At 43.2% G+C, this 12,746-nt stretch overlaps 1 protein-coding gene across 9 annotated transcripts in view; it reads right to left on the bottom strand.

Annotated features, from left to right (window-relative positions):
• The window catches only part of adgrd2 (adhesion G protein-coupled receptor D2), a 104,884-nt gene extending 95,780 nt beyond the window's left edge, over positions 1–9,104 (bottom strand). For 3 of the 9 annotated variants that reach the window (XR_011517061.1, XR_011517060.1, XR_011517062.1), the window contains exons 1-8: positions 8,763–9,104; positions 8,621–8,688; positions 8,434–8,488; positions 7,835–8,074; positions 7,125–7,754; positions 2,867–2,989; positions 1,989–2,083; positions 1,614–1,901 (exon numbers count right to left, since the gene is read on the bottom strand). Coding sequence is in view for 6 of the 9 variants with exons in the window: in XM_070546332.1 (XP_070402433.1) it covers positions 1,614–1,901; positions 1,989–2,083; positions 2,867–2,989; positions 7,125–7,754; positions 7,835–8,074; positions 8,434–8,488; positions 8,621–8,688; positions 8,763–8,811 (1,548 nt within the window). In the remaining 3 variants the exon portion in view is untranslated. The remainder of the gene's footprint in view (positions 1–1,613; positions 1,902–1,988; positions 2,084–2,866; positions 2,990–7,124; positions 7,755–7,834; positions 8,075–8,433; positions 8,489–8,620; positions 8,689–8,762) is intronic. The other 6 variants (XM_070546332.1, XM_070546329.1, XM_070546327.1 and 3 more) reach the window with 4 other exon arrangements.
• Between the last annotated feature and the right edge of the window lie 3,642 nt (positions 9,105–12,746).

Below are 12,746 nucleotides of genomic sequence, written 5' to 3'. Positions count from 1 at the left end.
AACCTCAGATTCAGGAGGAGCTATGTGGTTTTGGTCCTGGCCGTGGAACACTGGACCAGCTCTATACCCTTAGGGGGGTCCTGGAGGGTGAGTGGGAATTTGCCCAACCAGTCTACATGTGTTTTGTGGATTTGGAGAAGGCGTTTGACCACGTCCCTTGGGGGGCCTTGTGGGGGTACTCCAAGAGTATGGGGTACCAGGCTCTCTGATACGGGCTGTTAGGTCCCTGTATGACCGGTGTCAGAGCTTGGTCCGCATTGCCGGCAGTAAGTCGGGCTCATTCCCAGTGAGAGTTGGACTCCACCAAGGCTGCCCTTTGTCACCGATTCTGTTCATAAACTTTATGGACAGAATTTGTAGGCACAGCCAAGGTGTGGAGGGCATCCGTTTTGGTGGCCTGAGGATCAGGTCTCTGCTTTTTGCAGATGATGTGGTCCTGTTGGCTTCATCAGAACGTGATCTTCAGCTTTCGCTGGAGTGGTTCGTAGCCGAGTGTGAAGCAGCTGGGATGAGAATCAGCTCCTCTAAATCTGAGACCATGGTCTTGATTTGGAAAGGGCAGAATGCCTTCTCCGGATCAGGGATGAGGTCCTGCCCAAATGGAGGAGTTTAAGTATCTCGGGGTCTTGTTCTCGGGTGAGGGAAAACTGGAGCATGAGATCGATAGGCGGATTGGTGCTGCATCTGCAGTGATGCGGGCGTTGTACCGGTCTGTCGTGGTGAAGAGAGCTAAGTCAGAAGGCGAAGCTCTTGATTTTTTCCGGTCGATCTACGTTCCTACCCTCACCTATGGTCATGAGCTTTGAGTAGTGACCGAAAGAACGAGATCACGGATACAAGCGGCCGAAACGAGTTTTCTCCGAAGAGTGGCTGGGCTCTGCCTTAGAGATAGTGTGAGAAGCTCGGTCATCCGGGAGGGGCTCGAAGTAGACCCGCTGCTCCTCCACATCAAGAGGAGCCAGCTGAGATGGCTCGGGCATCTGGTCAGGATGCCTCCTGGACGCCTCCCTGGTGAGGTTTTCTGGGCATGTCCAACCGGGAGGAGGCCTAAAGGTAGACCCAGGACACGGTGGAGGGACTATGTCTCTCACCTGGCCAGGGAACGCCTTGGGATTTCTCCAGAGTTGCTGGCCCAGGTGGCTGGGGAGAGGGAAGTCTGGGCCTCTTGACTTAGGCTACTGCCCCGCGACCCAACTCCGGATAAGCGGACGAAAATGGATGGATGGATGATTTTTTAAAATCTTTTTATATGTAGCTTTAAAAGGAGAAACTATACATTCATTCGGCACACCTCTATTCACCCCGCGAAAGTATTATTTTAAAAATTTGTATAGCTTGTTATTAAATGTTCCATGTTCTAACTTAAAGACAAAAGACTAAAACTGACTAATTAAAAATGTCTTGTCAAACTTATCACTGGCACTTAAACAAAAGAGTCACAGAGGTCTCTAAATAATTTCTCTTGGGTGTGAACTCGCTTTTTTAGTTTTATTTATATTATATTCAGTGGCAGAGTTGGTGGAGATGGCTCAAGCTCTTTGATGGGATCGGGTGAGATAAACGAACTTCAGAATCTCTTTATGCATGCATGCTGGGTGTACTGTGGTGGTCACCTCTTTGATAGCCTGCCACTTGAGGGCATTGTCCTCACTGATGATGCTGTCAGCTACACTGATAAAGTGCTGACTCAACTCCTGGATCTTCTCATTGCTGCTGTTTTCAGAATGGACAGATGGCTCCGAGGGGACATCAGAGGTCAGCGACAGCAGCTGGACGAGAGACACCATGTCTTCTGGCTGCAGTTCCTCCTGTGTCTCCTCCAAGGCCTGGACTGAGATGTTGAGCAGGACCATGGCCTGGGTCAGGTTGTTTATGCCTGATGGCTGCTGGCCAAGCACTGGCTAGGAGAGATAAAGAAGAAAATCTTTCAGAGACTGATTAAGGCTAAAGGCAAATGGTTGCTGAATTCAGCTGATGATGTGCTCTACCTGACTCATGTTGGAGAGCTTTATTAGCTGGTTCATGAAGGCAGAAGGCTGGGAGCTCTGAGATTCACTCAGTTCCTTCATCTTCTGAAATCGTTCTGCACCAAAAGAATAAATAAAATAAAATCTGTTGTTTTAGTAATGACCCATCGTTCTGATGCTCTAGAAACATGAGGAAACATATCAATCAGACAACAGAAAAGAAATAATTCCATTATTGGTATGTTTTTTAATGGACGGCAAATGGGGCCGACGTTTTCTGTAATCCCAGAGCTCATACAGGCTTTTAATAACTTTCATTTTGTCTTGAATACAGATTTTAAGCTTCTCTCTGAATCTCCTCCTTTCTTTAGACAGTAAAGTGTTTATATATGAGGGATTTACCCCAAAAACTCAAAATTTTACATTGCGTATTCACAGCGGGCCGTTTTGTGTTTTTTTTTTGCCACCCAGCCACTTGTGCATGCGCACAGGGAAGGAGAAAGATGTCAGCAAAGATCCTCCAATAGCTGAAGAAAAGTTATAAAGAAAACATTTATTTTAATTGTATGCATCATATTTAGTGAATTAACGAACATGTGGATTTTAATTTAATTGAATTAAGCTATTGAAAAATCACATCTAATTAAACAATTTTGGAACTATAAGTGGTTTATTCAAAACATCACAATATAAATACTCTTGAATTAATGAAATCCTAATAATTTGGTTATGGAACCTGTGGACTAATCATAATTTTCACTATAAATCAAACTAAAATCACCACTTTAAATAGAAAAATTCAGCTAAATGATTGAAGTTGGATACATCAGATGACTGCAGCACTTTCACTGCATGTTACTACAGCAGTTTGAACGTGCGCTGATATGTGCACGACTCACCTTTTCTGCTTTTGCAGATGAACGGCTGCAGGTCAGAGCAGTCAGCCAGGCCCAGCAGGGGAGGCAGATTGGACTGGCTCTGCACAGTAGGGCAGCCCTGTAGCTCCATCTGCTGGTGTGCTGCTGCACACACACACACACACACACACACACACACACACACACACACACACACACACACACACACACACACACACACACACACACACACACACACACACATACACACACACACACACACACACACACACACACACACACACACACACACACACACACACACACACACACACACACACATGTTCTGTAAATGAACGATCCACAGTGTCTGCTGCCATGTAACATTTCTACAGAACTAATTTTGGAACTGGTGACAAGCTTTGTTTGTTTGCACTTTGACCATTTAGCTAATGAATGAATAACTACATAAATGTAACTAGTACAGGTATATAAATATGCCTTGCCAGGCCAGAGTATGGCGGGCTTAAGGCAAACATACAAATATTTGTAAATTCTGATACTCACACTGTTAGTGAGACTAATTAGGACAGAAGGACTCAGTAAGACGTAAGACTTCCGGTAGAACAGCCACACAGTAAAAGTGATTCAGAGCAGAGATCAAGCCCATGTGGGGTTTTCTGTAGTTGATATGCATAGATGGTTTATTAAGCTGTTTTCCACCTTGGTAAAACTCTCTAAAACAATCTAAAATGTCACGAATAACAAAGCTGAACATTTCTGAAGCAAATGCAGTTTTAATTTCTGACTTGAACCAACTATTTTGTGCACTAGTAAGTATTAAAATACAAATACAAACATTTACTAACTTTATTTCACATGACAAATGAACAGACCAAGTATCAAATGTGAAACAAGTAAATACAAAGAAAAATCACTTGATAAGAATATTTTAAAACATTTATTAAGCCAAGGTTTTTCAGAAATGTAAACATTAACTTTACTAACTTGGGCCGACCCAAACACAGAAGAGCTGCAGCTGGGTGGTAAACACACACAGGTAGTTTTAGTAACACCTGAGCACCCATGACGTCTGAGACTGATGCATCAGCGTTACAGCGGGACTAAAGACATGATCAGAAACAGGTTACAGCTGGGTGATCTAGGAAGGTAGAAGATCAGGACGTCTGAGTGGTGAACAGGTGAGCGGACCTTTGGGACGTCCCTCTGTCAGGCTAAGAAGGGCACGGCTGCAGATTCACGCCTGCTGCAGCGACTCTGTGGGTGTGCAGCCGCAGACTATTCATCACGTCTTCCTCGTTCTTCATGGGCCGTGGTGCGCTTGGATGAAAACATCCGCCTCTTTAGCTCCCAATCAGCTGGTGACAGCTTCAACGCACTGAATTAGTAATGCATGCATTTTCGTATCAGTAACGGAAACAGCGTTATGATAAAAGAAGACGGTAATTAATTGGATTACTAGTTACTGAAAAAACTTTTTTCATTAACATTATTATTATTATTTTAAACGATATTATTCCCATCACTGCAGTCTTAATTGATCATTGTTGCAATGCCACAGCCAAACCTGAGTATGGTTGCTGACCCTACCCCTAACCCTAACCATGTCCGTCCCTATATGACCACAGTGTACCCATCTTCTGATGGCTACTTCCAGCAGGATAATTCACCATGTCATAAATCTCGATTTATCTCAGAGTGAACATGACAATGAGTTCACTGTACTCAAATGGCCTCCACAGTCACCGGATCTCAGTCCAATAGAGCACCTTTGGGATGTGGTGGTACAGGACATTCGCATCATGGATGTACAATCATTGGATGACTCTAAACTTTTTGCTTTTAAATCAAGACAAGACGGAAGTTCTCATCTTTGGATCAGAAATCCAGAAAAGGAAATTGCTTAGCCAATCACCTGACTTGAATGGCATTACATTAATCTCCGAGAACAAAGTAAGGAACCTTGGTGTAATCTCTGACCAGGACATGTCACTCAAATCCCAGGTTTCACAAGTTTGTAGGATTTTCTTTTTCCACCTTCGGAATATTGCTAAGATTAGAAGCATCCTTTCCAGGAGTGATGCTGAAAAACTAGTTCATGCATGTATTACATCAAGACTGGATTACTGTAATTCATTACTCTCAGGAAGTCCACAGAATGTAGTTAAAAGTCTTTAGCTTGTCCAAAATGCTGCAGCTAGAGTTCTGATGAGATTTAAAAAGAGCGATCATATCTCTCCTGTCTTAGCTTCCCTACATTGGCTACCTGTTAAATTCAGAATAGATTTTAAGATCCTCCTTCTCACATATAAAGCTCTTAATAATCAAGCTCCATCATACATCAGTGATCTGATTGTTCCATACGTTCCTAACCGAGCACTTAGCTCTCAGACTGCAGGTTTACTGGTGGTTCCCAGAATATCTAAAATTAGGATTGGGGGCAGATCTTTTAGTTATCAGGCTTTTCTCCTGTGGAACCAGCTCCCAGCCTTAGTCCGTGAGGCAGACACTTTGTCTACTTTTAAGACTAGGCTTAAAACATTTTTATTTAATAGGGCCTATGGTTAAAATCTGATGTTAGCCTAAATCTGGACAAGTGGGGGAGTAGAGGGAGGTGGAGTGTACAGTCGGTAAAGACGACTCTCCCTTGCCCTGCCTCCAACATGCCTCCATCTAAGTAGAATAGATTATCCCGAGTTATCTCTGTAGTTATGCTGCTATAGGCTTAGACTGCTGGAGGATACACTGACCACTTTCCACACTCAACTGCTTTCTTCTATCTGCTCTTTAACTGTATTACTTTCTGCAATTTCAGCTGTTAACTTTATTTTTTCTCTAAGTGTTTTTCTCCACAGAAGAAGCTACAACGATGTTCTGCTGAGCTGTGTTGGCCTCATGGAGGGGCCATCGGCTAACACACTGCTGCTAACCACTAAAACATTCTCTCTCTCCTGATAATAACTTTTTGCTTTCCTTGTGCTACTGCTAGTTTACCCATTTAATTATAGATCCACTAGGATAAATACAATGAAGTTGATCTCACCAAACAGAATATTTACTAAGACATCACAATAGAACTATAGACACATTATTGTGTGTGTGTGTGTGTGTGTGTGTGTGTGTGTGTGTGTGTGTGTGTGTGTGTGTGTGTGTGTGTGTGTGTGTCTGCTCGGTCTTCTCGATCCCCAGTGAGTCGTGGAGGATGGCTGCTTATACTGAGCCAGGATTCTCTGGAGGTGTCTTCCTGTTAAAAGGGAATTTTCCTCTCCACTGTCGCTGCATGCTTGCTTAGTATGAGGATTGCTGTATAGTCACTGACACTCGTCAGTGACTTGATGCAATTTGCTGGGTTCCTTATATAGGAAACATTATTTCTGATTGGCTTGTGAATTGGAAAGTTTATTATGTAAAGTGCCTTGAGACGACTCTTGTCGCTATTTGGCGCTATATAAATAAACTTGAATTGAATTGAATTGAATTGAATATGTGGTCTCAGTGAGCTGCCTTTCAATCAGATGCATGTTATTTTCTGACAACAAAATTAAATCTTGTAAAAGGAGAAGCTTTAATGTAAAATCGCTAATAAACTGTTAAGTATTTGTGAACACTGTAAGCACACATATGTAAATCAGCTGGGAAAAAGCAAACTACCAAAATAGACATAATGAGATAATTTTAAAAAAGTGATGTAATCTGCTACCATTTAACTATGTTTTAAGAATACTTTCTTCAGGATTATAAGAATTATGATCTATTTTAGGGAATTTAGCTTGGAGGTTTACACATTATTATGAAAACAGATTTGTACATAGATACTTTTCTTTTTGAAACACGATCGACCTCTCTGAGTTTTGCATCTGAAAACATGACCGTTTTCTTCCACCCCATCACCCGCCTTCGCCGCTGAATGGAAATAGGTCAGCTCAGAAAGAGCTACGTCACAGGGAAACTCATCACCTCACCCACTTTGGCTTGGGAAAACTCATAGGAAGGAGAGTGCAGCGTGCATCTCGGCTAGTAGAAGCTAACCATTAGCAATATCAACTCCACATCCTGGTGGAACATGGCCAGGCTTGTGGTATTTGTGGAGATAAAACATCAAAGTTAATAATTAATTAATAAGTAAGAGTAGTAATTCAACAAACTTCTACTTCCTGAAACAGGAGCGCTGGAGGATTTTTCCATATGATGCACAAGACGTTCATGCATACTTGAGACCAAAACATTCATTTAAAAAACGAGTCAGTGAGACTTGTAAAGGAGAGACAGACAGACTTACCTGGGCAAAACAGAAGGGCCTGTACGACTTTGACTATGGGGTGGCTGCTGATCAGGTCAAGGTTCCAGGAGAAAAGTTTTTTGGGAGTTATGGCAGAGCAGGAATTTAGCGCATGGACATGTCTGGTTTCCAAACATGAGCTCCAAACATTCAGGTCAGTGATGTTTCCAAAAAAGGGTTCCGTGAAGTTCCCGCCAAACGAGTCTTGGTCCTGGCCCAGAATCAGAATCCCATCCCCATATATGTCTCTGCGAGTTTCAGAACCTGAGCCCATGTCTTTCTGGACCCCATCCACATAGATTGTCCAGAGGTTGCTGCTCCGGCTCCATGTGACACAGATGTGATGCCATGCTCCGTCATTCCAGAAAGATGCCTTGTAAGGCAAATGCTTTCCTTGAATTATAAGAGCCAGGAGGACACGACCATGCATGTTCACTTGGCCTCGAAGCTGAAACTCGTTGGTAAAAACAGGAGCAGCGTAGGAGAAAATGGTGGACACGTCATTCCATTTTGGTTCCCATTGGACCCGAACACACACACTGACCGCCTCCAGAGCAGGAAAGGAAATATTGATGTGGGCAAATCCTTCATGAGACTCCTTTGGAAAACTAAAAGCTGAGAACTGCAAATCTAAACAGAAGGAGAAAAGATAGTTTTGTTTGAACATTTGATTTTGTTGGGTTGAGTACTGAAGCACCCCTTCCACTCACATTGTCTGGAGAAGGCCACAGGCCTGGAGTCTGCTTTACTGGGATCCCTGACCCAGACTGGTGTGCGGACCACAGTCAGCTGAAGGAGCTCCTGCACTCCTCTTTGGTCCTCGGACTGGTCCAGGGAGACGAGGGAGCTGAACTGACCTCTGCAGAAGCGGTCAGCTCTGGAGTAAGGCAGTGAGTCATTGACCAGCTGGAGAGCCCATCGTGGTGTTAGATAGACATGGTTGTTTTGTCCTGGGAAGATGTAACCAGAGAAACTAGTATTACTCAACTCAACTTTATTTATAAGGCATTCACAAACAACAGCATCAATCAAAGTGCTACAGTGTTCAACTAAGGGGAAAAGGCAGATAGAAACACAACAAAATCACATAAAATATTTTAAATAAAGAAATAACTAGAACAAGATGTAACAGATGAAAATGTGAACCAATCATGTTGTACCATAGGCCAAAGTGAACCAGGATGTCTCTAAAAGTGATTTATGAACAGATGCCGTCTGATGGGTGCCACCACCACAACGGCTGGTTCTACGTAACATTCTGGAAGGCTTTTGCGGGAAGGTGGAGGAACAAATTTCATGACTGACTGACCTCGTGAGTCCTCCAGTCTTTGTAGCCCAGCGTATGTTGGCTCACCATTACATACCTACAAAGAAAAAAATTGCTCATGGCTTAACAACATCCATCATTATGATGCTTATTCTAAAGTCCTATCATTTCTAAAGTCTCACAACAGCACATGAATCTCATTAGACTGTAAGAATCAAAGAGTTTTTACCTTCAACATGAAGAGAAGGAGTCCAGCAAACAACGTTCCTGACATGTTTAAGCAGTAGCTGCCTCCACCTGCAACAAAACATCCAGCTCACCTGAAAAAAGTCACCTGATCCACATGGAGTAGGTGGAGGGAGGCTAAAAACCTGGGAAATGCTGAATTAAAATGTGTGTGTTAAGACCAGCCAGGAGCATTTCAGAGTGCCTCTCTTCAACAGCAGATTTTCTAAAACTCCAGAAACGCTTTTAATCAAAGTCATCCTCACTCAGCTGTAAAACGTCTTCTTAACAGAAAAACTCTCTCGTTCAGCTGTATGGGACCAGCCGCCTCACGTAGGAGACTCAGATCCACACCAGGCTCGGTGTCGGTGCCGACCTTATCCAGCAGCACCGCTCATCTCCTCACAGGGACAGAACCGGCGATCCTGGTTCATCCTCTGAAGTCCCTCCTGCCTCCTCTCCCCTCCAGACCAACAGCCCTAACTCCCCGTCCTCCCTCCCTTCCGCCCTAAAGTGATCCACCTTTGTCATGCAAATGGAGCCATTTTTTAAAAGAAGTCTACTTACGCAAGCAAGTGTCAAGCATTTGGCACAGGCCCTTCATGAAGAGCAGCAGAAGGGTGGTGGACATGCTTACCACTTGGCCTTTATTTATGCTTTCAACAGCACACTCTAAAGTTAATTATCACATCACGTCCATAGCTGGAAAACTTCAGTACTACTGATATGAGTATTACATAGGATTCCTCATCATTAGAATATTCTCTCAGCTTCCACAGAACAACAGAACTTTACATGCGTGAAAACAGCAAACTAACTCTCCCTAAAACCATGCCCAGCACATTACCATGTCCTGCTTTTAATGGAACCCATTACTTCACCCTTTCAGACAAGGCTCTCACAGGGAAACTGATGTTCTGGAACAAAGCCATACCAACTTGAAACTCAGAATGCACAAATCCAGAAAAAGACTGCTAGAGACAAAATCTGCCATTAGTAGTCCTCATAGATAGCTGCACACGGTGTGAAATACCGTTACGTCTGTGTTATCCCCCTCCTGTCATCCAAAGCAACAACTTTCTCCTGAAGGAAGGTGGATGTATCAGGACAGGTGGAGGGTTCTTATGAAAGGCACAGCAAAATGTAATCAGGTTCCTAAAGTGTAGCTTCTCCTGGGGTCAGCCTGGCCCCGGGTCTGCATTAGTGTGAATCATCTATGGCATCTTTTCCATCGCCCAAACTGGCATGGAATGGGAAGGATCGGGTTGCAAATTTTTTTGTTCCGATTGTAAAACCGGTCCAGACAACCGACCCGGACCGCACTAGTCGCTGGACTTTTTGAGCTCCCTTCTGTTGTAGGTCCAGAAATTCCTGGAGCGGCACGGTTAGGGTGGAGCAACAACACAGTCCACTGATTGGTTGACAGAAATATGTCACTACTTGCAAAAAGGAAAACAAACTGAGTTCCGTTGTTTGTATTTTTGTTAGTTGAACATAAAAGTGAAAAAGTAGCAGCAGGTGTTGGTCACCTTCAGAGTTCCATACATTTCTCGCCGTCATCGTGAATGTCCACAGGAGGAGCTAGACGGATCGGTAGTTATTTTATCAGCGGACGGCAGCCAAAGGATCAGAGCGGACGTCGGTTCAGTGCCAGGCCAGTATAGTTGATGCTTAAGGAGTGGATTTGTTTTCGGATAGGAGAAATACACGGAGTTGCTATGACGCGCTGGACGCTAATGTAAAGCCGAGGCAGACTTCTGGACTTAGCGACTGCACTCTGGAGTCACATTTGGAAGGCGTGGTAAGCATTTTGTTTTTGTCTTTAGCTCTGTAGAACATTTATTGCAGCACAGAAGTACTGAATAGTTGCACAACTTTTAAAATTGCGCATGACGGTTCATTTAACCCCGCCTGCCGACGTGATGGCCCAAACTGTGATCGAAACGCTCATCTGAAAAATCCAGACCCATACCGGAACACAGCGGTCCAAAAATAACCAGACCGGACTGTTCCAGACCTGGCGATGGAAAAGAGCTATGAGGGCCACTCACATCGGATCTCAGGCTAGATGTTCCTGCGGCAGACAGCAGCGCTCCAGGGCTCCAGTGCAAAAAGAAACCATCTGCTCTCATGCTGCCTTTATTATGAACACAGTAAATAAAACACAGATAGTTTTCCACTGGTGTTAATGAATCATGTTGAAGGTTTCAGTGACCTGTCTCACTGAACAAATGTTAAATCTCTTCTTCAGTCTCTTGTTGGCTTTGAATCTAATGTTCTGCTGCTGGTTAGAATCTACCTGAAGCTTCTAAAGGACAAACTGTTGTTGGTTTTTGGTCCGTGATCTGGGTTTGAGTAAAGTCGGGTGGATCTGGTTTTGTGTGACAGGAGGCGGTGGAACCGCGTCAGCTTCACAGCGTTCCAGATCCGTCCGGCTTTACTCAAACCCAGATCACGGACCAAAAACCAACGACAGTTCTTTAGAAGCTTCAGGTAGATTCAAACCAGCAGCAGAACATTAGAATCATAGCATCATTAACCCAAAACAATAAAAACACGTATAATTAGTGGGAAAAAACTGAATATTTGTCAATGTAAAGTGTTTCCATCTCTTAACATCTGGTACAAAATCTTAGCAGAATTATTTTTTTTTTGTGGCTAACCAAGTAATTCAGACTAAATTTAAGTATTTTTGTCAAAAATAAATGTTTTTGATATGAATATAAACTACAGGTAACAAATAACCAAGAACATAACAGCTAGGTCTGTGAAAACAAAGTTTTTTTCTAACACAGAACCAAAATGTGCTTTTGTTGAATAAGCCGTGATTTAGAAGAGACATTAAGAAATGCTTTGTTAACGGCTAGTTGACACATCATTAGCTCCTTGTTAACTAACCAACCATTAGCTTATGATTATTGTTTTATTGTGGGCCGTATAAGGCACACCTGTTCATTATACATGCAGTCTAATCAGCCTTGATTTGTCACACCTGTGAGGTGGGATGGATTATCTTGTTAACGAAAAAGTGCTCGCTAACACACACATAGACAGATTTCAGAACAATGTTTGACAGTCATGGGTGTTTTGTGCATGTAGAAAAAGTTTCAGATGTTTGAGATCAGCTCATGAAAAAAAGGGAGCAAAAACAAAAGTGTTGTGTTTGTATTTTTGTTTGGTAGTGCTAGTTAGAGTCTGTAACAACATGTCTAAGGCCCTGTCCACACGTAGCCGGGGATCTGCCAAAACATAGATATTTTTCCACGTTTTGGCCTGTCATCCACACGAAAACAGAGTTTTTTCACATGAAAACAGATCTTTTTAAAAACTCCGGCCAAAGTGAAGATCTGCGTTTTCTCCGTTTTGGGTGTCTGCGTGTGGACGGACAAAACCGGAGTTTTAAGGTCCGCAACGTCACTTTCTGCGACAAAAAATGCTGACATCACGTGTGCGACCTGTGTTTACACTAGCCGACAGCATGGATGCCCTCAGAGCTGCGCTCGCTTTATCAATTGTCCAAGCGCTTTCTGCTTGTTTGTTTTTGCAAGAGGAATTGCTGCTCCTTGCGGAAGACCACAGACGAAGGACGAGGTTAAGAACGGGGGAAGTACTGCCACCTACAGGTCTGGCATGTTCTTAACAACGTATTTATCCGGGTACATGTGGACAGAGTTTGTTTTGAAACGGGGTGGTGTGGATGCAAGTTTTTGTAGGGGCGGATATTCGTTTTTAATAAAACCCGGCTACGTGTGGACTAGGCCTAAGTTAGTGGACCTCTGACATCCATATGGGATGGGTTGGGGTGAACCAGAGTGAGCATTAGAAAACCCACTGTCACAATCCACGAGACAGCCATAAAAGTGGAAGTGAGCAAATCAGTCATTCCTATGGTGTCCCAGAGCAACAGCTTTGGGCCACCTTAACTCCTTCTGGCATTGAGTAAATCAAATACTTTTCATCAACATTTTCCAGTTATTCACGATTTAATAATGAATCTAAAGGTGTTTATTGTTATGTGACTGTAAATTACACTGAAGTCTCGGAGATGAGCATATAGATGAAATAAATTAACAACAAATGAATGAATGAATGCATGAATGAATGAATATGAAGATTAACACTAGGTTTGG

This window comes from Nothobranchius furzeri, chromosome 17 (assembly GCF_043380555.1).
Source record: "Nothobranchius furzeri strain GRZ-AD chromosome 17, NfurGRZ-RIMD1, whole genome shotgun sequence".
NCBI lineage: Eukaryota > Metazoa > Chordata > Actinopteri > Cyprinodontiformes > Nothobranchiidae > Nothobranchius > Nothobranchius furzeri.
This window is presented reverse-complemented; position numbering and strand designations above follow the sequence as displayed.